The sequence below is a fragment of the Anarhichas minor genome, unplaced genomic scaffold (genome assembly GCF_050575085.1).
Source record: "Anarhichas minor isolate MPS153535 unplaced genomic scaffold, ASM5057508v1 ptg000090l, whole genome shotgun sequence".
NCBI classification, from domain to species: Eukaryota; Metazoa; Chordata; class Actinopteri; order Perciformes; family Anarhichadidae; genus Anarhichas; species Anarhichas minor.
The window spans coordinates 314,809-338,554 of NW_027466536.1; the positions used below are offsets into that span (position 1 = coordinate 314,809).

The 23,746-nt window shown below is 42.5% G+C and overlaps 1 protein-coding gene across 1 annotated transcript in view; it reads right to left on the reverse strand.

Moving 5' to 3' along the window:
• Window positions 1–23,746, reverse strand: part of hydin (HYDIN axonemal central pair apparatus protein) — a 72,581-nt gene that overhangs the window by 9,557 nt on the left and 39,278 nt on the right. Inside the window, 48 exon segments of the mRNA XM_076082114.1 lie at window positions 92–320; window positions 480–574; window positions 765–925; window positions 1,010–1,234; window positions 1,405–1,547; window positions 1,750–1,989; window positions 2,790–2,901; window positions 3,085–3,262; window positions 3,885–4,039; window positions 4,136–4,368; window positions 4,873–5,077; window positions 5,747–5,852; window positions 6,553–6,708; window positions 6,858–6,940; window positions 7,056–7,215; window positions 7,335–7,428; window positions 7,600–7,693; window positions 7,835–8,033; window positions 8,246–8,418; window positions 8,550–8,709; window positions 8,806–8,925; window positions 9,356–9,538; window positions 9,655–9,905; window positions 10,067–10,243; window positions 10,382–10,567; window positions 11,017–11,163; window positions 11,629–11,727; window positions 12,252–12,374; window positions 13,206–13,309; window positions 13,474–13,567; window positions 13,678–13,834; window positions 14,350–14,491; window positions 14,641–14,824; window positions 14,994–15,068; window positions 15,312–15,478; window positions 15,716–15,730; window positions 15,818–15,991; window positions 16,387–16,557; window positions 16,655–16,798; window positions 16,880–17,009; window positions 17,215–17,454; window positions 17,551–17,690; window positions 17,857–17,947; window positions 18,515–18,628; window positions 18,723–18,850; window positions 19,924–20,060; window positions 20,607–20,734; window positions 22,878–22,981. Coding sequence (XP_075938229.1) covers window positions 92–320; window positions 480–574; window positions 765–925; window positions 1,010–1,234; window positions 1,405–1,547; window positions 1,750–1,989; window positions 2,790–2,901; window positions 3,085–3,262; window positions 3,885–4,039; window positions 4,136–4,368; window positions 4,873–5,077; window positions 5,747–5,852; window positions 6,553–6,708; window positions 6,858–6,940; window positions 7,056–7,215; window positions 7,335–7,428; window positions 7,600–7,693; window positions 7,835–8,033; window positions 8,246–8,418; window positions 8,550–8,709; window positions 8,806–8,925; window positions 9,356–9,538; window positions 9,655–9,905; window positions 10,067–10,243; window positions 10,382–10,567; window positions 11,017–11,163; window positions 11,629–11,727; window positions 12,252–12,374; window positions 13,206–13,309; window positions 13,474–13,567; window positions 13,678–13,834; window positions 14,350–14,491; window positions 14,641–14,824; window positions 14,994–15,068; window positions 15,312–15,478; window positions 15,716–15,730; window positions 15,818–15,991; window positions 16,387–16,557; window positions 16,655–16,798; window positions 16,880–17,009; window positions 17,215–17,454; window positions 17,551–17,690; window positions 17,857–17,947; window positions 18,515–18,628; window positions 18,723–18,850; window positions 19,924–20,060; window positions 20,607–20,734; window positions 22,878–22,981 — 7,126 coding nt within the window.

Consider the following 23,746-nt stretch of genomic DNA (forward strand, 5'->3'; position numbering starts at 1 on the left):
CCTCCTCCTCTTTTAACTGAGGCGCCTTTCGGTTTGGCTTCATTGTTATATAACTTGTCTATTCTTTGTTTGTTTTTTCGATTTACTGTACCTGCTGACCAGCCTGCCCTGAAACTGGGCCACTTCCACAGGTGAAAAGCGGATGCTGAAGTTCTGAGTGGAACCGGGCACTAAGGCCCCTATGCTGGGCTCGATGCTGATGGGCAGAAGCTCTGGATTCCCCGTCAGAAGAGATATCACGCTGGCCAGAGCGCTGGCGGGGCGGGCTCCGGTAGACACGGCTCCTGACCTGCTGCCTGGTCGAGGGGTGAGTGTCCCTTCTGTCATGGCGAACACATGTTCACATTTACACACAGTTTCAACCCCCTTTCTGAAAAGCGTTAAAGTGTAATATATTTAATATATTCTATATTGAATTAACTGATAATCAAGGACAAGTTGACCTTATGATTCATAATAATATTACTGTGCAGTAATACCTCCTTGATCATGGTTTACTATGTTGTTCCTTGGATCCATGAGGACTTGCCAGGAGTATTCCAGTTTGACAGTGCCATGATTCACGATCTGCAGTCTGCACACACACACACACACACACACACACACACATACGAGTATCATTTTAAGTATCTGACCCTTCAGGTTTGCTGGAACAATATATATTTGTATAGTTAATAAATAGAAAAATCTTTTCGGGGTATCGCTGGCTAGTTGATAGTAAATGTTGGTTTTATGGAACAGCAAATACGTGGAGGCTGACTTACTGGTGGAGCCTGGTTTGGTAAAGCATGGTGTCTTTGAAGTGGATGGTGTCGGTGTTGCAGCTGAACTTCACGTAGTCACAAACTGCGCTGATTCGCAATTCCATCTCCCACTGGGAGCCCTCAACAACAGAGCAGCAGGGCTCAGGATCCGTCTTTATCACCTGCGTGCAAAACATGTGCGCTCAACAATCGTTGTGAACTCGTGACTCTCTCTTCAGCATCTCTTTCACAGTCGTCATGTTTACCTTATTCTTCACGGGCTGCTGTGGTGCTCCTGAGGCCTGCTTGGAAGAACTCAGCCACTGCACCGTCCTCTGTCCGTCGTCCCAGTCGGCCACCTGCTCCAGCGGCTGCTGGAACTCCACCTGACTAACTTTGCATCTTATTGGCTGGCTGGTAAGAGTTACTGGCTGATTGGAGCTAAAGGTGACAGTCACTTCCTTGGAACAACCAGCATGAAGGTGCCCCACCTGTAAGAAAAAGGTTATTTCTGATAACGTGCAGCCAAGTATTATATTAAGCAAACGGCAAAAAGAGAGCAGTGTTTTAGACTGAGTCCCTTTCATTAAAACATTATTATTATTTTTTTTAAACCTCACACCTGTTCTACAGCCACACCTGTATTCCTTCAATGCTTTACCTGTGGTGAAAAGAAGACATGGGATCCGACAGGAGGCCACTCAAACCTCACTGCCTGGCCGCTGCTGTGGTTGGTCATGGTGAAACTCTCTTGATAGGGACAATCTACATGGCAGTCCCCAAAATTCAGCACCTCATAATTACCTGTCAGAGAGAAATAGACTTTGTAGAAACATTCCTGGATAAGAAACAAGCTTACATATTAATAAATCACAACACTTACGGCATTTCTCTGTTCAGAATCAGCTAACGACTGCCACTCTGGTTGATTATTGAACCTACGTCACACCTCACCCTTTCCATTCTTATCACATGACAGGCCTCCTGCCCTCCTGTCTTCTCTTACCTCCCTCTTCATCTTCCTGATCTATTTCCTGCAACGACCGCCTGATGTTGTCAAGAGAGACGATTCCTTGGTAAGCTTCTCCGGTCACTTGTATTGTGGTTTTGCCATACTGGTTGTCCTCCACCTGCAGGGACATCTTGGCCTCGACACTCAGGGGCTTGTCAGAGCAGAAGCTGATCTCAAGCTCCACCTGCCCGTTAACGTCCAGCCTCAGCATGGCTCGGTGCACCGACTGACGCTCTGTGGAAGAAGGAGCAGTGTGTCATCAACAAGAAATATGGCGAAGGCTGTCTCCAGCATAGGAGAGAAGCCTATGATGAGCTCAAACACTGACCTTTAGTGGAAAACACCACTATCACAGTATATATCAAGTGAAACCAGAAACACATTTCTAGAGTAATTTCTTAATAAATATTTGTTGATAAATTAACATCAAATTGTGACAAATGACACAAGTTGCACAAACTTCCTAGGTGCCGGAGCCTGTCAAGCTTTCATAGTTGTGTATGGAAGCTGTGAGTCCGACAGCAGATATCCTCGAAATTCAGAGGAGAGTGTTTAATTTTTCGCCTTCCTGAAGCCAAGAACGCTGGAGAAGCGATGTTGAATACGGATTGAAAAGTGTGGAAGAGCACACTCACAGCTGAATCCATGAAAAATCAACAAAAACTTCTTTGTTTGCTCCAAGGTAAGATGCTAACAACGTTAGCTAGCTTATCACATTAGAAAACAAAGACTGCTGAATATGAATTATTATCAATTTATGATATCCAGTGTATGGATCAAGCCAACAATGTGCGAGCAACACCCTGGCACGCTTTAAACAAATGTGAAAGTGGAATATTTAGTTTTATAATAGATGATGAAAGCTATAAGGAGTCATAACTCAATTTAAACCTAGCTTAAAAAAAAACCAATATATTGACTTTCCCTTGTTTCTCTTTCTCTTTCACGTGAGTTGTCAAGACGTGGGTCATCCCTGATGAATTCCATTGTGCAAATTGCTAACTACTAATTGTTGAAGTGAAGAGGAGTTTTACGGGTTAAGGTTGTACCTGAGTCAATCTGTGTGGAGTGGATGGAGCTGCAAGTGTTGCCAGGAGCAGCTTTGAGGGTGAACACTCCATGTTTATCCAGCATGTCAATCTGGACCTACGCAACACACAGAGCCACAAAGCACCTTTTTGTGTAGCATATCTACTGTATTATGTGTCGTAAATACAGGTGATTTTGATTTCTTTTTTATAGTTGATGTCGGTAAATATGTAATGTTGCGAAAAGAAATGTACTAAATCTATAATAAATAAAAGGATAAATGAATATGTCCCCTCTTACCTGAGCTGGAACATTGCCATCATTTAGCAGCACCAGGGGCCGGGTATGTCTGCGCCCTACCAACACTTGTGTGAACTGCAGCATCGGGCGTCCTCTGCTGTTCCTCAGAGCTGGACGCACCACACATATATTGGGCAGATTGCCCTCTCCCATAAGGTCGAACTCCAGCACCTTGCTCCTGTGGGAGTAAAATTTATTTGTGTCTTGAAATACATTTGTGTCAAATCAATCATATCCATAATTTGAAATGTTTCCATGTATATTCACATTCATACTGTGATATTGGCCTGTATCATTGTCATATGTTATTCACGTCACTGAGGCAGGGGGTTTGGACACAGGAGGAGGACATCTCCGAAGGGGGGGGTATAAAGTAGTGTACAGTGCTATTGTGAAGTTAGTTAACTCCGGACAGCTCGGTTTACTTGTATACTTTGTGATGCAAATTAATCTGCGTGAACTTGTGTTCTGTGGGTGTTCGTTACTGAGTTCCTAGTAGTGAGATCCTGTGGTGTCTCACCACGAGTCAGATAGATAACAGTTACTGAGCCAGCCGTCAGGTATTAAGTTTTAACACAAGTCACAAAGTCAAAGAAGCTGATCATCAACGGGGGAAAAAAACCACAACACTCCTGAATGTGGATGCTCTGGATTTGACAGAGAGAAGAGTAGGTGGGCAGTGGTCAGCAAGGAAAGACAAGAGATGATGCTATTCTGTTAACACGTTCACAATAGTAGTGGAAATGAATGGACCAATCAACAGCACAGAGAGCAGTAAAGTAGCATACGCAGTCATGAACTCATACCTGTTGATTATCTCCAATGTGGCCTCAAACACAGCACTGTAGAGCTGAATCGCCTGAGGTGTGAAGGTGACCACAGCGAACAAGTGTGACTTGCTGGGGATGCTCAGTGTTGTAGCAGACAAATCAAAAACCTCCGCGCTACGGCCCGTCTGTAAGGAAACACCGTATTGACATGCTAACTACCATGTACCACAATCAGAAATACTCCTGTGCGCATTTATCCGTGTATCCTTTACACGCCTTACCTTAGCGCCAACATACTTGATGGCCAAGCTGAGCACACAGGGCACCTTGCTGTTGTTGGTGAGTTTGAATCGGGCCTGGGCCGTCCGCCCCACCAGGATTTTGTTGAAAATGAACTTGTTCTCGTCCCGGACGTAAATGCGTTCAGCATTGCAAAACTGCTCAGAGGAGAGCTGACTGCTGTTGTGGCACAGATGGTGTTCCTCAAAGATGGATGCCATGTCTGACGCTATACCTGGGAGACAAAAAGAAGGGAAGGAAAACTACAATTACTGCCTCGCGGTTGTATGCCTCCGCTAACCAGGCCTGTTGAGGTTTGCATCCATGTCCGTCCAAAAATTATCACTTCATTATTTTATCCGACTGGACATTTGTGTCAAATTGTCATAGTTGGCATATGAATCCCTAAGTTATGGCCAAAAATGTTTTTTGAGAGGTCACGGTGACCGCCAAATTCTAATCAGTTCAACCTTAAGTCTATGTGGACGTTGTGCTAAATTTGAAGAAATTCGCTCAAGGAGTTTCTTGAGATATCATGACAATGGGACGGACGTGAGATCACAGGGACCTTTACATATGACTACTAAAAATGTAGTAAGTTCATCTTTGAGTGGACGTTTGTTCCAAATTTATTGACAACTGACAAGCATGGAGGTGAGATATTTGGAAGCGACCCACAACTTTGGTCAGGTTTTGTTAATTAATCAAGTCAGACAGAGTAAGATCACACTGCTCTCACCTGGCCTGCAGACTTCAGCCAGCAGTCTGTACGGTATGCCATCAGGCTGGTCTGAAGGGTCACGGTCACTGATATCAATGAGCAAACCCTGGTTACAGTTGCCCAGCTGTTCAGCCACACAGTCCACTGTCACCACCTGCTGGGAGCCTGGCGGCAAGCTCCGGACGCAGGGAGTCACTGAGAACACCCCCGCGGTGAGGCGATTCTGGAGAGAAACGTGGGAGGATCAGTGAGATGAGAACACTGCGAGGGAAACTAGCACAATCAATAACTTGGATGGAAGGTGTCTCTTCATGAATGCTTTTTTCATCGGCTTCATTTTCGTTGTGCAAATGAAAACGTAGGTCTTACACACAAAAGACAAAAAGCTCTCCTGGTATTTTGACATGGATCTCAAGAGCAGGTTTTTTATACTTTTCTTTCTTTCCATTAAAGATTGCGTTGTTGTTGTATCTTCTGAATAAACCTTGCTAGCGAGAACCTTGACAGCCTCGTGAGCATCAGAGCACTCTTTTTTATTGATCGTTTTGAAACGTACCCTAGAACTTTTCACAGCAGACATATACGACACATTATATATTAGGAAAAGCACAGGTGGGTCTAATAAAGTTAACAATGGCTTTGTTCCATCAAGCCATCAATTAATAAGTAACACCTCTGTTTGACAAGTTACAATGCTGCTGTGAAAAACGCCTGCTATACTTTCGTAAATGTGTAGGATCAGCAAAGATAACATCATGTTTGATCGATTCATACAAAACATCATTAAGATTGGAGCAAACTAGCACGTCGTGCTTTTTCAACGATTACCTCTGTGAGTAAAATGGGCTCTCTGACACTCTCGTTGTTGTCGTCTCCACCAGCAGTCTCTCACCTTTAACACACTCTTGTCTTTCTGGACGGACTCGCGTCTCAGTTTGCTACCGTCTGAAGCGGGTCTCTCTGATTGGCTCTCTTGAGGCGTCTTCCTACCTGGACTCCTGAGACCAGCACACAGGGACACAAACCACAATTTATCTTCAAGCAAACTGATTCTGGAGGACTATGACAGTTTTAAGACCTTCAGCTTGTCATCGCGTCAAACAGCAGTTGAGACCTTTAATTTATGCACAAGCCTTTTTTTTTTTTTTTATTAAAAAAATGAATGTAATAAACAATTGAAAGTACCAGAGAGATGTGATCTTGAACACAAGCCACATTCGTTTTCAGTTAGGTACTGCAAGTTGTTTTTACTGTAAAGCCACCACCATCACACTAATGGCTCTGGTCTTGCTCACCACTGAATTGGAATTACATAAACCCAAGTCATGAATTGGCAATTGTAGTTGTTTTTGATTTGTTTTACTTTTACATCACAGGGCTCATCATCATAAAAGCAGCACATTCCCACTAATAGGCGAAAAAACAACAACATTTGGAGGGATTGGCAACACAATGATGGTTCATCGAAACGTAATATCTCCGGTATATTACATTTTAATATGGGATTGTGTCACCTGTGGCAGCAGACATGGTTTAGAATGTGCAGTATGTCATCAACAACTTTTAAACTTCCACTACTTTAAAACTTGTGGTTTTAAAGCATTTTTTTTTTTTTTTAATGACTTCCATTCCATCTCAGTTTTAGAAAGGTATCAGCCCTTGTGTATGACTTTGTGTGTGTGTGTTCTGTTCTCCTACCCTGCCTTCCCCGGTGGCGCAGGGTCCGTGATCATGCGGCGGATGGTGAAACAGGTCTCAAAGTCTCCGTTGTTCTCAATAGTGAAGCTCTGGCTTTTCTTGCAGCCATAGACCAGTGGGCCAAAGTTGAGGTCACATGCAGGTGTGATCTTGTACCTAAAGGACCACACAGCAATTCAGAATTTGTGCAAATGTGAAATGGTAAAAAAACAAAGAGAGATGACGCAATCTGAATTGATTGTAATATTGTTGCTTAAATACTAATGCATATCACACAAACGAGATAGTATGAATCAAGCCTTAACCTGGAGAAGACAGACTTGAGTGAAACCTTGATGTCTATGGTACCTACGGTTTCTCCTCCATTCCCAATGCTGGGTTCAATCACCTGCAGAAGAGGACATCTTAACTTGAGTGAGCTCTAAACTGTTTCTATGAATGACCATGAATATATAGTTCAACCTCCACCACTGTAATCATTAAGACCGTTGTACGGCTCTGACCTGGCAAAGCAGGAGAGGTTGCTCTCTAATTAAGACTTCTCTATTGGGCCTGCAGAGTATTTGCACTGTTGTGGGCTTCTCGTGGGGCATTACAGTCCCACTCATGGGGGACACCTTGAAAATGGAGTCCAGGTTTTGGTCGGTCTGCGGCAATGTAAACCTTGTGGAAAGAGAAGAATGCAAGTGAAACAACGTTGTTATTTCCACGGTAGTTCACTCGCAGTAACGTGAAACCCAAACTGATACTTTAAAAGTCAAAAAGTAACAGTTCAAACTCACTTGTAGGCTATTTCATATTTCCCTTGGTTTTTCATCCTGAGAGACAGTTCGGCATTTTCAAAGACTTTGATGGTTCCAAAGTCCACACAGCCATCTGCTACAGAAACAAGAGTGTTTCATTTTAATTATCATTGCAACCCAATGGTAAACACTGTCACCTCACTGGATTCAAATATCAGTCTGAATTACATGTGCCTCAATAGATTTAGAAAGGTAGAGACGGAAATGTTATGTTTTTGTATTTGTAAGCTCTACCAGTTCTTACCTGGTATAATCTCTAGATTTATGTCATAGGCTTCAGCTGTGACCTGAAGGTTTTCTGTGTTCACGATGCCTAGAATCATCTCCACATCGGATACCTGAAACAAAACACAGAGCACGTACTGTATATACATACAAACTGATATGTGAAATACCTAGTTTGATACATATCTGCATTGACTCTGTATGCTATATTTACTATTCATTACAGCATGTGTACTTTTATAGTTTTACTACACCTCCAGACGCAAGATCTTCTTAATGTGGAGTGGCCTCCTGGCCCTGAAGTACAAGCACAGTGGGAAAGAGGAGTTGGGTGGGATGATGCCCTGATCCTGTGGCACACTGAACTCATCACCCAACTCCTCCACACCCTGAAGTCTCCAAGACACCGGCAGAGCCGTCTTATTGTGCAGCGCCACGCTGTGAGTGTCCCGCCTAGAGAGAAGGAAGGAAGAAGGAAGGTTGGCCGTGAAAAAAGGACAAAGGCATAGACAGAAAATAATTGCTGTTGTCACTGTAATTGATGCACAGGATTTTGACTTTATCACGCTGCTTCCTTTTTGGAGGGGGTTCACTTGTGCTTCGTGAAAATCACTTGATACTCTTGAATTTCTCTTCCCTGAATTGGTATTCTATGTTTTTGGTACCTGTGCAGCAAAGTCCTTTTAAAGTGAAAATGCTTGCTGTCCAGCTCCAGCTCCGGCCGAACGCCCCAGCAGGAGAGGTTGATGATGACAAGCTCCGGATTGTCCTTGATTTGGCACACAACGCTGTCGTTCATTTGTCCCAGTTTTGTTGGGTAGGCCCACACTGTCAACTCCTAGCAGAACAGAAGAATATTTACATTTACCAACGCATGTTATAATATTATAAGCATCCATATACAACTACAATGGACACCACAATATTCTAAATCTTGTATTTCCCTGTGCCGTAAGATCTGTAGGGTACCTGTTTCTGGTCAGGTTTGAGAGTCATGGTTGGGGGGTCCAGCAGATATGTGGTGGCCTGGCTATCATGCAGGAAATGGAACTGGACCTCAGCCTCCAGGCCTGAATTGTTATGAATCACTAGTTGCTCCGTGTTCTCTGGGTACCTATTTTCCTTGTATCTACACAGACACAGACACGTGAGAATCTGTAAATATAAAAGGCAAAGACTGATACGAACACACTGCAACATTCACAGCCATCACTCTGCCTCTCACCTGTCTCTGGTCTTGCCACAGAGTAACGGTCCAAACTCAAAGCATTCAGGTTTGATCATGTAAGTCTTCTGGAGCCCTTCTTCCATTTGTGCTGCCTTCTTACTGTGGGCAAAGAGAGTCCTGAGGAAAGCATGAATGGTAACATTAAGTCCAACTGAAATCACATTTAGTCAAACCTTCATGCATTAAAAGTGAATTATAAATATTTATATATATTTTATTCTTAAAAGAAAGAAATAGAGGATGTTTGTTCGGTAATGCAGTTCAGCTTCCAATTGTGCTAATTTTACATTTCAATTCCCATGAATTTCAGCAGTGCAGTGCAATGCATTTGGGCTTTAAGATTTTTTAGGCAATTCATTTAAATTTCTGACTGATTTTGTAACCGTCAGTCTATGATAGAACACTGACGTCACTACTTTATTTTGAAATATTGGGTGAAATATCAAAATGTAATTATTGTGTAGTGTCTATTTGTATCTGTAACATCCCCTCTTCCTTCACCATTTATATTTCTGCATTAAGTTATTATGAAACAATGCTGACTGACATGTAGTCTTTGCAGATGGAGGGATAGGTGCAGATTCCTCTGCAGAGGAGCTGGTAGAGTCTCCGGGTCCCCAGGAGCTCAAAGCCGAAGGTCTGCTCAAACCTCTCAGGGGACTCCGAGTAGAACCAGATCTTCAGAACCAACTCACCGTTGGCTGGTACAACCCATCGAAATGTTGTCAGGCTGCACACAAACACACACACACACAAACACACACACACACACACACAACAGCAACATAGCAAAGAATGAAACACTATTTGTGGTTGTGGAGTGTGTCTGTGCGTGTCTTCCCTTGCCTCTGGTTGCGTTTCAGCTCTAAGTTTTCTTGGTGTTGGTCTTGTTCAGTGCAGTCAGACGAGGAGGCGCCGTGTAACAGAGGCGAGCGAGGCCGGTCCGAGTCCTTTGCCTTTGTCTTGGCTGAAGTTTGTCTCCTGCTCTTTTTAACCTTGATTTTTGTAACTGCAACCTCCTTCATGCTGCTCTTGCTGCGAGCTTTGGGAACTGTTGCTGCTGCCTCTTTCTTTAATGTGCACACACAAACACCACGCTCAATATTAGATGGTGACATCACTTTTTACAGTAAATTGGTAGCACATTTCCTGTAAATCCTGCTGCTTCTTGGAAACAATTGTCACTTCCACGCTAGTAATTTTGCACTTGTGTGTTTTAGTGTATATTCATCTGGTGTGAAATACCAATCACCTTTACAACTGATACTCGCACATCTTCCTGTTCGTCCATCCCTGAGGGAACCAGGAAGGTGAAACAGCTACAGGTGAGTTGACGGTCAGATTGCTCCCTGTTTTTGGGGAAAGGAACCATTGAGAAAGTGGTGGGAGGCGGGATGGGTGGGCCGCTGGGTCCCAACCCCAAATCATCCAACACCTAACCAGATCAGAGGAGAGAAGGAAACAGATGAGGCAATGGTGGTAAACCGATGAAAAAAACAAGAAATAGACAACATTTTCGGAAGACGTATACAGTAAATTATATTTACTACAAAAACAGAAAAATCCGCCGTACCTCGTCCAGTGGAGGCAGGGTGCTGCCTTTGAGCAGCTCTGCAGCACTCGGAGAGTCTTTCCCTGTCACATTCAGGACAATATGAGGGATGATGTCCCGTGGAAGCACCGTGTCTGCCATCTGACTGGGTATTGGAGAACAGACCTTGCTGCTGGCTCTCTTGCTCTTCTTGCTAACAACAGCGGTCTGTGCACACAGGGTGACGATGTATCACATTGGTGTGTTATGACCAATGTTTTGCAGCAACACATTTCTCAGTAACGCATTCTGTAATATCATTACTTTTCCCTGGCAACAAATAGTGTAAGGGATTACAATTTCTAAAACAGGAATTATATTACAGTTATTAATCCGAGTAAGGCTGCAATATTGGATTTATTTTCTTTGTGCCAGGTGAAGCCGTGTTGCAATGCTGTGAACGCACGGCAGTTCAGTATGCATCTTCATAATCCCACTGATGATCTCTATATACTGTAGGTTGGAGTGTTCCAATGTTATTTAAAATGCAGCAGGCTTGTTGAACGGCAGGCAGCAGTTTAGGAGAGGATAAAGAAGAATAGCATCATTGTCTTCATTTTTCCAGGCAGTCTTAACATAATTATAGAGAAAACACGACTGACGGTCATCAACCTCACCTGCTTCTCTGTTGGGGCATCCTCTTCACCGGGGAACGGGACCAGCAACAAGCCCCGGGCTCGGTCCCAGTGCTGCAAGATGTGCTCCACCTGTCCCTGGCTCTGCTCATACGCACTGAACTGAGACTGCAGCTCATCCACAATGCACTGGAGGGTATTACAAAGCGGTCATCAGCATTTAACAGCATTTAATGTTTTTTTTCTGGTGTGGCAGAGGCAACAGAATATATGACATGAGTTCATTATTACTGCAAATTCCTATTTTATGATACCAATTACAGGTTGTGATCATCTCACTCTAAATGTTGTCAAAGGCCACTGAATGGTTGTGTATATCCCCAGTATCCAGAGCAAAGTTTGACAGTATGAACAATTGTAGCTTTCAAGAGCTGCAAGAGTGCAAATACAAATGAAAGAAAGTAAGTAACGTATCCATTTGTCTCCATTTGTGCTGGAATTTCTGTGAATGCATGGCTAGGATTATCTTAACAAAGCATATTTAAATAGAGCGCATTTGTAATGAAATGGGTAACTTCTCATTTGATATTATGATGGAGTGCGTTGCTGTGTGGTGGTGAGCGGGTCACTGCCTTTGCTCCTGAATAAACTCACCACAGGAGACTCTGATTTTGATCCCTTGGCTTCTTCTGCCTTCTTCTGTGAATGATCTGCCTCTTTGCTTTGATGCACTGTATTAGCAAAGCGGGACCATCAATAATACATACAGTAATACACAATCATTTTTTGATCATAACTTTTATCTTGTAAATGGTATGTTGTTAGTTTTCAGAATCAGAATGACACTGATTCCTTAGTTTACTGTGGGATTTTTTCTTTTCTTTCTATAATATATATCTCTTCGAGCCCTGAAACAGTTATCACTCAACAATTCAATTCGATTACGTCATCTTGTGCACCACAAGAACAAACTACTGTGAGAAACGGCCATCGTGGTTAAACAGTGTGTATCATCTCTTCTTACAGTATCTGCTGACAGTTTCTGTGTCCTGCATTAAATCATGTTGGGATTCCTTACATCTGCTGGCATCTTCATTTAAATGATGTTGCTCTTTTGCGCCCAGTTGTGATTTGTTTGAGTTGTCACAGAAAGACGCCCGACCGACATCCGGTGCAGCTGTTGACTGGAGAAAAAACAAAATAAAATATTTTTTTAGAAATCACCGCAAACAGTGTCCGTGTTTGTTTGCGTGTGTGAACGTGGTGCTTGTACAGACCTTCTTCCTACCAGACGGGCTCCTCTTCACCAAAGCTTCTGTATTATCTCTCTCTCCTCCCGTTTTACTCTTCTTCAACTCTTTTTCTTCTCTCAGCCTCTTCATCTCTGCACTTTCTATACTCTTGAGATCCGATCACAAAACATACTTCAAGTCAGTTATGATTGCAAAGTTTGTGATTGAATATCAATCATTCCTGCTGTAGATGGGTCCATAGTGAGATTGAAGACAAACATTGATAACGATTACATTTAAAAAAAAATTCATGTAGGAACAAGAGAACAAGACGTCGGATGCATGAGGGTGACTATCCTTGAGAGTGCCCTACAACTGCCTTGGCCGTTGGATTGCCACTCCTGGTTCTCAGTCCAGCTGTATTTATCGTAGAAACTACTTACTGTACTCTATGACAACATGAACAACAGTTCCATATACAACTGTAACACCTCAGGCTTCTTAAGGCCTATAAGGACAATGTTGTACTCCGTACAGTAATCATAACTACTTCGCAACATAAACGGTAGCAAGCATATAGGCTATGCCTCTGTAGTAGGTTCCTGACAACACTCTTTTCCCTGGACTTCTGTTTGTTCCCCGGTAAAAACACAAATGGACCCAGTTGTTATTTGGTCTATCCTCTTTTTGTTATCGTCAGCATATTCAAGTAGTGTTGGCAATTTAAAAAATGACTCACAGCTGATTTATAAAGCGCTACAGAAGTCATTACTCCATCTTCCCCCAAAGTTTCCAGTTGTGTGGCTCAGTAGGCCATACTCTACCCAGTAATATTAGAACAAGTAGCCAGTAGTTAAAAACAAAGTTCATTATAAAATACCTTCAAAAGATCTCACATTTTTACCCGTTATTCCCTAGTTTCACGTATTGTTCCCTTGTAGGTACATGTAAGTATCAGTACCTATAATACCATACAGTGTATTTGTAGTGTAAACCTACCCTTTCTCTCTCCAGCTGGTCCGAGGGTTGAGGAGACTCTGCAAGTACGACTTTGGTTTCTTCCGTCTGCTTTTGCAAATCATCCGCCTCTTTGCTGTGATGCACTGTAGCAGCAGAGAGGACCATATGTCAGCAACTAACCAATCAGATTACAGTCTATATACTAATATTTGCTTGATATCATTCACATTGTCCTGGTGCCAAGATATTGGAGAATGTTTTGTGTCCAGCATTAAACAAAAGGCGGATTCTTTGCCCCTGCTTGCACCTTCATTTGAATTATGCTGCTCTCTGGCGTCCACGAGTGACTCTTTAGAGTTGTGACAGGAAGACATCCGCCGCAAATTCGATGGATCTGCTGACTGCAGAGGAAAGCAAACCAATGAGTTTCATGATCACCACCATTATTGTTATTCACACAGGATTTTGTTCATTAAAGAGTGTTGGTATGGAATACATTCTGTATACAGACCTGCTTCCCCTCCAGCAAGATCTTCTTCTTCGAGAATTGTTTAGAATCCCTCTTTCCGCCCTTTCTGTTCTTCTTCTTCAACTCTTCTTCCCTCAACCTTTTCATCTCCTCCTGGAGCCTCTTTTCTTCCTCCTCTTTCGCTTTATGCTCGAGCTCCCTTTATACACAGGCGCACACACACATTCACACGTTTATTTTTGTTTGGTTTAGAAAATCACCAATTTTTTGGTGAAAGCTGCGTCTACTAAGAGCCCCAACAGTTTGATTCATTATTGTGAACAAAAACTAAAAAACTAATCTGTAGAGGCAATCTCAAACAAGTACAGTCATGCACACAACATGAAAAACTGGAGCGTTAACTGAGGATTTCATCCAGGTATGCGGACACATCTGATATCTATTTGATCATATCTTTATTTTCCTGTATACGTTTTCCTGTATAGTTTATTCCTACATAACTACTGTGTTGTTTCTCTGATCATCTCTTTTTGTTGTTCCTTCTGCATCAGGGTTGCATTCATAATCATTTGAAATGTGAAGATGACGAAATTGCGACAAGTTTGTCCGGTTGGGAGAAAGGGATGAAACCGATTTAAAACACTGGTATTAGCAAACCTCAGAAAAATAAATGGTTTTAGGTTCAGATGTGTTGGGCCACTCTCCAGTCAGTACCTGAGTTTCTGCTGTCTGTGCTTCTCTCTTAGTCGCTGGTAAATACGCTCCTTCTCCTCCCCTGACAGAGCGTCATACTTCTCCTCATCCAGCTCCTGCAGCAACTGCTCCTCCCTGTCAGCTTTCTCTTTCTGCAAAGCCTCTGAAGGACACACACACACAGACAGTTCCACATACTTTACAGTGCCATGAACCCTTCTGATTACACATAAAAATACAATAACTTTGATGATTTATGACCTCTGTATAAGAATTTATGTATTAGCTGGAGCATTTTTTTATTTATTTTACCCTCGGCTTCCTTCTGTGCTTCCTCCCGTGCCTTCAGGGCAGCGTAGGAGTCAGACAGGTTCACTACAAAGATGTGTTTACGGTTATTAAGAGCCCTGAGAACAATTTGCAGTGTGCTGCCTGCTGACTGAGCGTACACAGACTCCAGGCCGTCAACCACGATGCCACGGTGACAGTCGCTTAGCTGTTATCAGGACGCCATGACAGTGACCAGACAAAGAAAACAAAAATGAGAAGACACAAAAGACACAAAACCTTTTAAGCATTACACATAATACATATCTGATATATTTTTGTAATGTAACTCACAATATACTTATACAAGAAACTGCAAAACTACAAGAGAAACTGACCTGAAATCTTTCTGTCAGGATATCAACCAATAGCTGTTCAGGAAAGAGATTGTTGAGTGAGGTCACATCTCCTCCCTGAAGAGAAACCACACCCAAACAATTGGTTTATTATATTCAATTATTACATTGTATTTCATTTAAATTACAAGAGAAATTTGCCTTGCAAAGATGAAGCTGTATCAAGTAGGTGTATACCCTTAATTTATAGAAGAAGAAAAAAGTCATACAAAACTATTTTTTCAATTCACGAACCTGGATTACAATGGTTAGACAGAACAATATAAAAACAGCAGATGAGCAGAGGATGAGAAAATGTACCAGGCAAAGGGCAAGGTGTGTGTTTTCAGTCTCCCGAGGAGCCTTGGAGTCATTTCCACTGAAGCCGTCCTCACTGGGTTTTGAAGGAACTTCCACCGCATCACGTGAAGCTCGAGCTGAATGTGGAGCTGGTTCTGAGGCTTCTAGATCTGCTGCGGGTCCTGGTTCTGTGGTCTGACCTGAAAGCAGATGTATAGATTTACTTTCTCCTTCATTTACCAATGTTACTCAATACTCTGCTCTTCTGCAGTAGTGTCCTGTCTGACTATAGAAGATGCTTAGTCCTGTAATCACAGTCTTTTATTGTTGACTACTGAGCCGTTCCTGTGAAGTGGTTGGTGATGAAATGCCTTTTTAATCGGCACATTGAAAGTACAGAAAAACATTGCTAGTCTGTCCATCACGAGTCACTTCTCTCACTTCTAGTCGTCTGCAACTCCCCAAACAGAACACAAAAAAAAATCCCACATAAGCATTGCACCGCGTGCACCGTGTTTTGTTCTTACCAGCCTCCTCAGGCTTCTTCTCAGCATACTGGGCAGCAGCACAGTCATAGAGTTGTCTTGCAGTCCGGCTAACAGGTGAAGTGCCATTGACGAGCACCTCTGTAACCACGGCATCAACACTCAGGCACGCCCCTTCGTACTGACGTGCCAGAGCAGCCGCTGTGCTGCCGTTATCTAAAGTGGAGATCCGGGACACACACACTATTTTACAAATACATACTCATCAATCCCAGGTTACTGGGTATTTAAACAGGATGTAATATGTGTACTGTATAGTACGGAAGCCCTAAAGAGGCAAGTTAGAAAAATAAATGTGGGTGATCCTTTTGAGTCTGATGTAAATGGTTTTCTCTCCTGTGTTTATGACGTAAGATCAGGTGAAAAAAAAAGTTTTGCCAGGATAATCTTTCTGAAGTCTCTTTTGAGGAACTCATTGCATTACAACTGCAAGGGCAAGGATTTTATTTGATTAAAATATGACGATTCTGCAAATTAGGTGACATCATTTTACTTGATTTACAACACATAATCTACTTTTAATTGATTGATTAGTCAATGAATTGCATCACCTGTCAGTGGGGCTCCATATACAATAATAGCAATGCCTTTGTGGTTGCGTGCAGCCAGAGCCTCAGGTGACAGATCAACACACATGTGGCGGGCAATTGCTCTGGAGACGGGGGTCATCTCTAGCTGCCCCAGTCCCCCACTGCTTCCCTCTATGGTCATCTCCGAATCGACTGAAAGAACAAGCGTTACTTAAACACACAGTACTCGTGGAAATTACACTCACCTCAGGCTACTTTCAAGTTCTGTATTTAACAGCGTTGTACTCACGTAGTTCAGCTTGTTTCACATTTAAAGTGTGCACTTCTTCCACTTTGCTGGCTGCTGAGTGGGCGTGGTTTTGTCTTGACCTCTCTCCTTCCTCATATGTGTCACCCATCACGGCTTCTTCTTCATCCAGGCCTTCCTTCCGTTCTGCTGCACACAGGTAGATTGGATTAAAACAGGTATGGTATATGATTTCAGTGCTTAATGATCACGTGCGCTTGAAGCTACCATCGTCTTTCAGCTGGGAGCAGTGCTCCTGGTAGTACTCGAGCAGTTCTGTGGGAAGACTTTCTCCAGGGGCTCTGGGAGGCAGCAGTAATATGTTGTTCTCATCATAACCCTGCATCAGACGCAGGATCTACATGGGAGGAAGCAATGGGAAAGAGAGGGGAGGGAGAAGGAAACCAGGACAGGAAGAAAACACAAAAAGGAACAGACAGAAAAAAATGAAAAGTTGTGAGGGACCAGGTGAGGAAATAAGATAACAAGAAAGGACATCTCCGAGAGGCAAAGAGTGGTTGGAAAGATTAGGTAAAAACATGTGACTTCACTTTCTGTGGTACCTTTTCTTCCTCAAGATACTGTTTGTCAAAATCCAGGGAGTAGAACTCAACGGGGAAAGGGCAGCGGTTCTTGACGGTGACCTCAGCCTCAACCTCAGTGGCGACAGGCATGCATGGCCCCAGCTCCAGCACCGACGGGCAGAACTCGAGATGTGGCTCGTCACCCTGCCCCTGGGCTGCAATCAACACCTGCTGGCTGCTCTCAGCCACACGGACCAGTAGCTGCATGTGGTAAGGATGCTGCAGAGACACGTGCAGGAGGTCACCAATCCATGTAACGCCATGACGCTCTGCTGTGTATTGTGCCGATTGTCTAAAATCAATGAAGCTCTTTACCCCCTCAGCGGGGCTGAACGTTATCTGGACGTTGACTCGTTCACCAGGGAACAGCATGCCAGAGCTGGGGATCATCTTGAACACCACGGGAGCTGGTCGCTGCATCTGCACGTCCTTTTTATGCTGGCAGAGAGCAAGAACACCGAATGCAGTTATGTCTATTTATCTTTTTTAGATACTGTTCCAAAGGCTTTTTTTTCCTAAAGCTAAAGATGGTAGACGCCATGTAGAGGTAGTTTTTAGTTACCTGGAGATCAAATAAGAAAATGAGATGGAAAGGTTCAATGAGATGTCCATAAAATGAGAGCGCTTATACCTTTTCGAGAGGCTTCCCCTTCTCAGCTATGCTCCAGCAGCACGGCACAGACTCACGATTAACCAGCTGTATTGTCTTCATCTGATGGGGAACAACAAACAACAACAACAACAACAACAACCTGAGTGCATTCTCATGTCAGTTTGGCTACAACAGAATGAATTGATATTCAGTTAATACATGGTGTTCATGCTGCTTCAGCACAAAATCACGAATCACAACGCTCTGACGTATTAAAGATGCATAGCCACAACCACGTTTAAGCAGTTCAACTGTATGAGCTGTATGGAAATGATGAACTTGACCGGATCTGTCCACAAGATGGCACCACAGTGAGGCAGCACACTGGTCTCTGATTAGTGCCGCTCATTAGCGTGCCACGCACACACACACACACCCAGCAGTGTTAAGCTGCATACAGAATTTGTGCTTCCTGTTGTCCTACTTTTGCGTGTTGATAACACAGATTGAAATATAAAGGGCAGTCAAAGAAGATTTGATCTCAATTTGTGTAATTGTCCAATTTTAGTCAAATCAGTGTCAGAGATTATATAATTATCCAAACTTCCGGCGCTGCATTTTTATCATGGAACATAACAAGCAACCTCTGCAGGGCTACATAACCGTGTCTTGTCACACTGTATTTACCTGACACATGCCACACTGCACAGTGTCAAACTGCAGTGTATCCGTGGAAACAGTGACGGCCGGCACAGTTACCACCGCACACAGCCGCACCTGGACCACCGGGCCGCCTGCGACCTGTAAAGCCAAGCAAAGACAACTTAGAAACGAGGTCACAATGCTGCTGATCAACAAAAGGTGACAATGAGTCAATTATGTCGACATGTTGTACCTGTATTGGCATGACAACACTTGTGTCCCCAATCTTCAGGTTGGCTCTCTGGGGGGCAAATTTAACTGTGAAAGTCTGTGTCTCTCCACAGGGCAGGTTCTTCACTCTTTTAACGTCTGCACTGAATCCTTAGAAGAGGCAAAGACACACTCGAAGTATTATTCATTTCATAAAGGCAAAATGTAGAAGAAATAGAAAATAAAACATCCTATTGAAAACAGAGGCAATAATATCAGAAGGCAGATTATCACCCCATTGATGATGCGGCACTCCCTTTGAGGTAATCCATCAATTCAATTTCATCTTTTATCCGTATCCTTCTTCTGTACTATCATCTCACTTTAGGCTTTATCAACAAAATGATATCTATATTAATCTGTAAACTTGTCTCTCCTGCCTAATTTAAATAGTTTAACATTTTGGGAAATCTGCTTGTTCGCTGTCCTGCAGTGAGTTAGAGGAGAAGATACATACCACTGTCATATCTGTCTGTTAAACATGAAGCTGGATCCAGGAGAGGGTTCATCTAGCTTAATGTTAACACTGGAAACAGTTAGCTTGGCTCCGTCCAGATATAATAAAATTCACCCACCAGTATCTCTAAAGCATTAATAACTATGGAATGCCATTTCATTCAATATTAAATAAATACATACATAAATAAATAACTAATATTCCTATGAAATAAATGAAGGTGTCAATTAAATAAATCCTGAAAAAAATAAATGAGTCAATAAGAATATTAATACATTTAAATATATAAATGACTCAATATAGTTTAAATAAATCTGTTCTTATTCTAAAAAAGGGCATTCTCCAAACGTGACTTTTATTTATTCCAGGGGACTTTTATTTTATAATTCAACATGTATTTATTCCAGGAGACTTTTATTTCCTAATGCAACATGTATTTCACCGCTCGTTTTTTTCCATCTCTTATATTCAAATGAGTGGGTTGAGAGTCACAGATTTAGACCAAAACACAAGAATTATCTGGCTGGCTGACTCTGCCTCACTCCCTGAAGACCCCGCCGCTGAGAGACTAGACATACAATTTTGAAGCGCACCTGAATCACGGGGCGGATTGACGCATTGTTTTTCTAGTTTCCGATGTCATTTCTGTGTGTCCTAAAGCTCAATCACTGCCGACTTATGATGCAACCAAGTTGTTCTGTTGTCTGAAGTTTGTGAATTATGTTACCTGTTCCGGCTAGAGGTTTGCCATTGGCAAGGAAGGACACAGCCACTGAACCAGTGTTGGTCACATTTACAGTGTGTCTGAGGACACTGCCTGGAATGACGTAACCAAAATCCAAAACATACTCTGGGAGCAGGAACCTAGGGGAGAGGAAAGGAGACTTAGGGAAGGAGACATGAATAAGACAATAACAAGCAACATCCAAGTTACAAGTTTGTTTACTGAGGCAGGGCTTGGAAATACTTACATACTACAGCTGGATGATTAATAGATTCAATAGTTCAAATGTTTCAAGTTGTCAGATCATGAAATGTTATAAGTTTACAAAACATCATATGTCATTGAAATATATATTTCCAAGCAAATAACAATCTCAATCTTTTTAATTGAATGAGTTCTTTGCCTTAAACATCAACTTGATTGTTGCATTCGTCACAATCTGCAGTATACACTTGTGGAAGGTAAACAAGGGACCATTGAGTGGAATTGTATGAGTGAAGAACAGCCAATCATGACATCCATAAATTTACACAAGTACCACAGAACAAAATCCGACCCAGCCAGATACCATTCATTAACCCAAACTCTTTGAATTCCCCAACACAGTTCTTCTTTCAGACCAGTGAGTGGGCCATCTGTTCAACCAAAGTGTGTATGTGTGTGTGTGTGTGTGTGTGTGAACATACTGGCTAAGTTTGTGCCACTTTCTGGAGGAACCTTGCAGGTCTCTGAGCTCCAGCATGCTACCGGTCACAGCGAGAGCATTCCGTTTGACCAATGTCCTCTCTATCTCCATGTGAAGCAGCTTTTCATGCTAGAGGCAGCAGGCAATAGAGAGAAGGGGAGAGGGAGACAGAAGGAAGGGTACATTAAACACTCGAAAGTTACTAAAAAAGTACGAGTTACGTAAGCACCAAACAGCACAGTCTCAGCGGTGAGAACAATAATTCGAGGTACCTCCACGTCAAAGCAAATGACATGCCCCGTTTGGAGCTCTTAACAGCAAGCAAATGTAATATTCTAACTTCAAGATATCCTCACTTTTTACTTTCTGATGAGTCATAACTCCAGTGCCAGTATGACTTTAGCTTTAGAGACTGTGTGAGAGTCTTATACAGATTTAATATGCAATGTTCAAGATGTCATGGACGCCATGCCAAGGCAATTAACTGGGCTATACACACTTTGCACAACAATGAGGCCACTCACACAACAACCCCGCAACAACTATGCCCCTGCAACAAGTCCTAGGTGTCTTTGGCTCGGCTTCCTCTCATTGCCGTCTTGGTATCCAGGAAGAGGAGCGTCCATGTTCTGCTTTAATCCAGGTTATTACCAACGACACCGGCTCAAATTTGTCCGTTTAGGTCCACAAACAGAAATGTTTGCTCTCTTCGCGAAACCCGTTGCATGCTCTGCCTGGCAGTGTCATTTACAGCGAAAACATTTTTTTCTCGCATTCACTATTCATATTTGTAAATACAGTATATGTTTTAAATTCGAAAATATGAATAGCCTACTGCTGCACATGGTAGCCTAAGCTTTCAAAAGGCTTTTTACAAAAAAATATTTTAGAGCCCCAATATAGTTCTGTTCTACTTCAAGGCAGAGTGGAATAAGTGATATCTTAAATTATAACTTTTGACCTGGCAAAATATGACATCTATTGCATGTCTGTTTGTCCTGGAAGAAGTAACGCTCCTCGTTTGCTTATCCTGAGGTTTCTTGCTTTGTTCCCCTGTTAAAGTGTTTTTTGGGGAGAGTTTTTCTATTTACGGACTGAGAGTCTAAAGAGAGAGGGGGTCATATGCTTCGATGTGGGGCTTTATGAATAAATCAGATTTGACTGACTTGACAAAATGTGCCAAAAGAAATCCTTATGTTTCGACTAGCCAAAAAACAATTGCAGATTTTTGTATTAATTAAGTATCAACGAAGCTATTTTATGATAAAACGGCGCTAGATCTGAGGTATTTGAACCAAAACAAATGAATTTAGAGGTACTTGTGTTCTCCCTTGATGCATCATAATTGAATAACAATGCAGAATTATTATCATTCTGATCACGTTGCAATTTTGACTTTAAAACACATTTAAACTAAATGGAAGCAGTCTCTGTCTGTCTGTATGCATCCATTTTCTCCACAACCGTTCATCCGATCAACTTCACACTGTAGGGTCATGTGTGAGCTCTTGAGATCGATGGGATGGAATGTATTGAAAGGGGACTTAACTGTTACAAAACGGCATCCTGGGTACAGCTCGCTCTCCGTCGATGTTCGTGGGAGCTGATGCACCCAAATGACGCGTACACTCTAGCATTGCACCTACATCATGGCAGGTGAAATGCTCAGGAGGACCCAAGGGAGCACAATGTCGAGTGTGAAGTTGTTTGGATGAGGGGTTCCCGAGAGAGCTGCGAGAGGCCGAGCAATAGAAAGTCGCTAAGGTCAGGGTTTTTTTGTGTGGATAAGGTGGTAATGCTGCCTATTTGCAAGTTTATGCTAAGGTGTTGCAGTCCTTATCTGTCCTATCCTTATCTGCAAAGGAAATGTTTGCATTTTCATTTCAGTCACGGGGAAATGTCAGGGAAGTCGTTGGGGCAACACACAAAACCGTGAATAAGTACCGAGGGGATGAGCAGAAAATAGCAATTTCCATTGTAATTCAATGGCTTTTGTCTACTCCCTGGAAAATTAATGCACAGATAAGAAGCAGGAAAACCCTGTGGAATAGGTTGGTTACTGAGAGCAGAGATGTAGTGGTACTGCTTTCTTTCAATAAGGGTATGCCTTATTGAAAGCAACTATATTTGGGGCATGCATTATAGACTTTATACATATATTCACTAGGCATTTTAAACAGGAAACAACATTAATATAACATATATTTAGTATTGTGTTATTCAGGTTGTCAATGCATAAAATCAATGTTTTTTTAAAATCTTAGTCACTGACTGTGAGGGTGCGGTTGGCCTCGGTTGTATCTCCTCCATTCATAAGCTCCTCTCCCTCCACGGCTGTTCTGGCCTGCTGCACCACATCGCTGTAACACTCCTCGGCTGCAAGGGAATCACAGCGCCACATCAGTGCAGATACAAAGGGTTATATTTGTGTCAGTATACGTTAGCATAGAGACCTGTCAATTAACCGAAGGATTTGCTAATACAACTTGAATTACCGCCGCGCAGTACGTGTATGCCTCCGCCAACCAGTCATGTTGCAGTTTACGTCCATGTCTGTCCAAAATATCGTCACTTCATCATTTTATGGGAATTCATCATAATTAGCAATGTAAATTAATTATTGAGTTATGTTTTGTGAGGTCACGGTGACCTTTGACCATTAAATTCTAATAAGTTCATCCTGTAGTCCAGGTAAGATAGTGTAGTGGTAGTGAGATTCCCTCCAGGTGCTCCTGAGATTTCTCTTTCAAGAGAACTGGGCGGACATAAAGTCACAGTGACCTCAGCTCATCCTTGAGTTCAAGTGGGCGTTTGTGCTAAATTTGAAGAAATTCCCTCCTCAGTTCCTGAGATATAGCGCCACAAGGATTACCTACTTGGAGTTTAATTCAGTTAAAAGAGACGATAAACTATGACACTCCATGTTAACACTTTTTCGTTACTGCTGTTTACTGAGCTTATAAGTTTCCAATAGTCCGTTCCAATGCAAAGAGAACATTTCCTTCTAGTGACAGTCCTGACATCATTTGGGCATTTTGGGTTATGTGTATGCACGCAACCGCGAGGCGGGAATTCCAGTTTTTGGCTTAAATGAAGAGCATAAATAGTAAATAAAAAAATATTTCATTGTAAATGTTCATC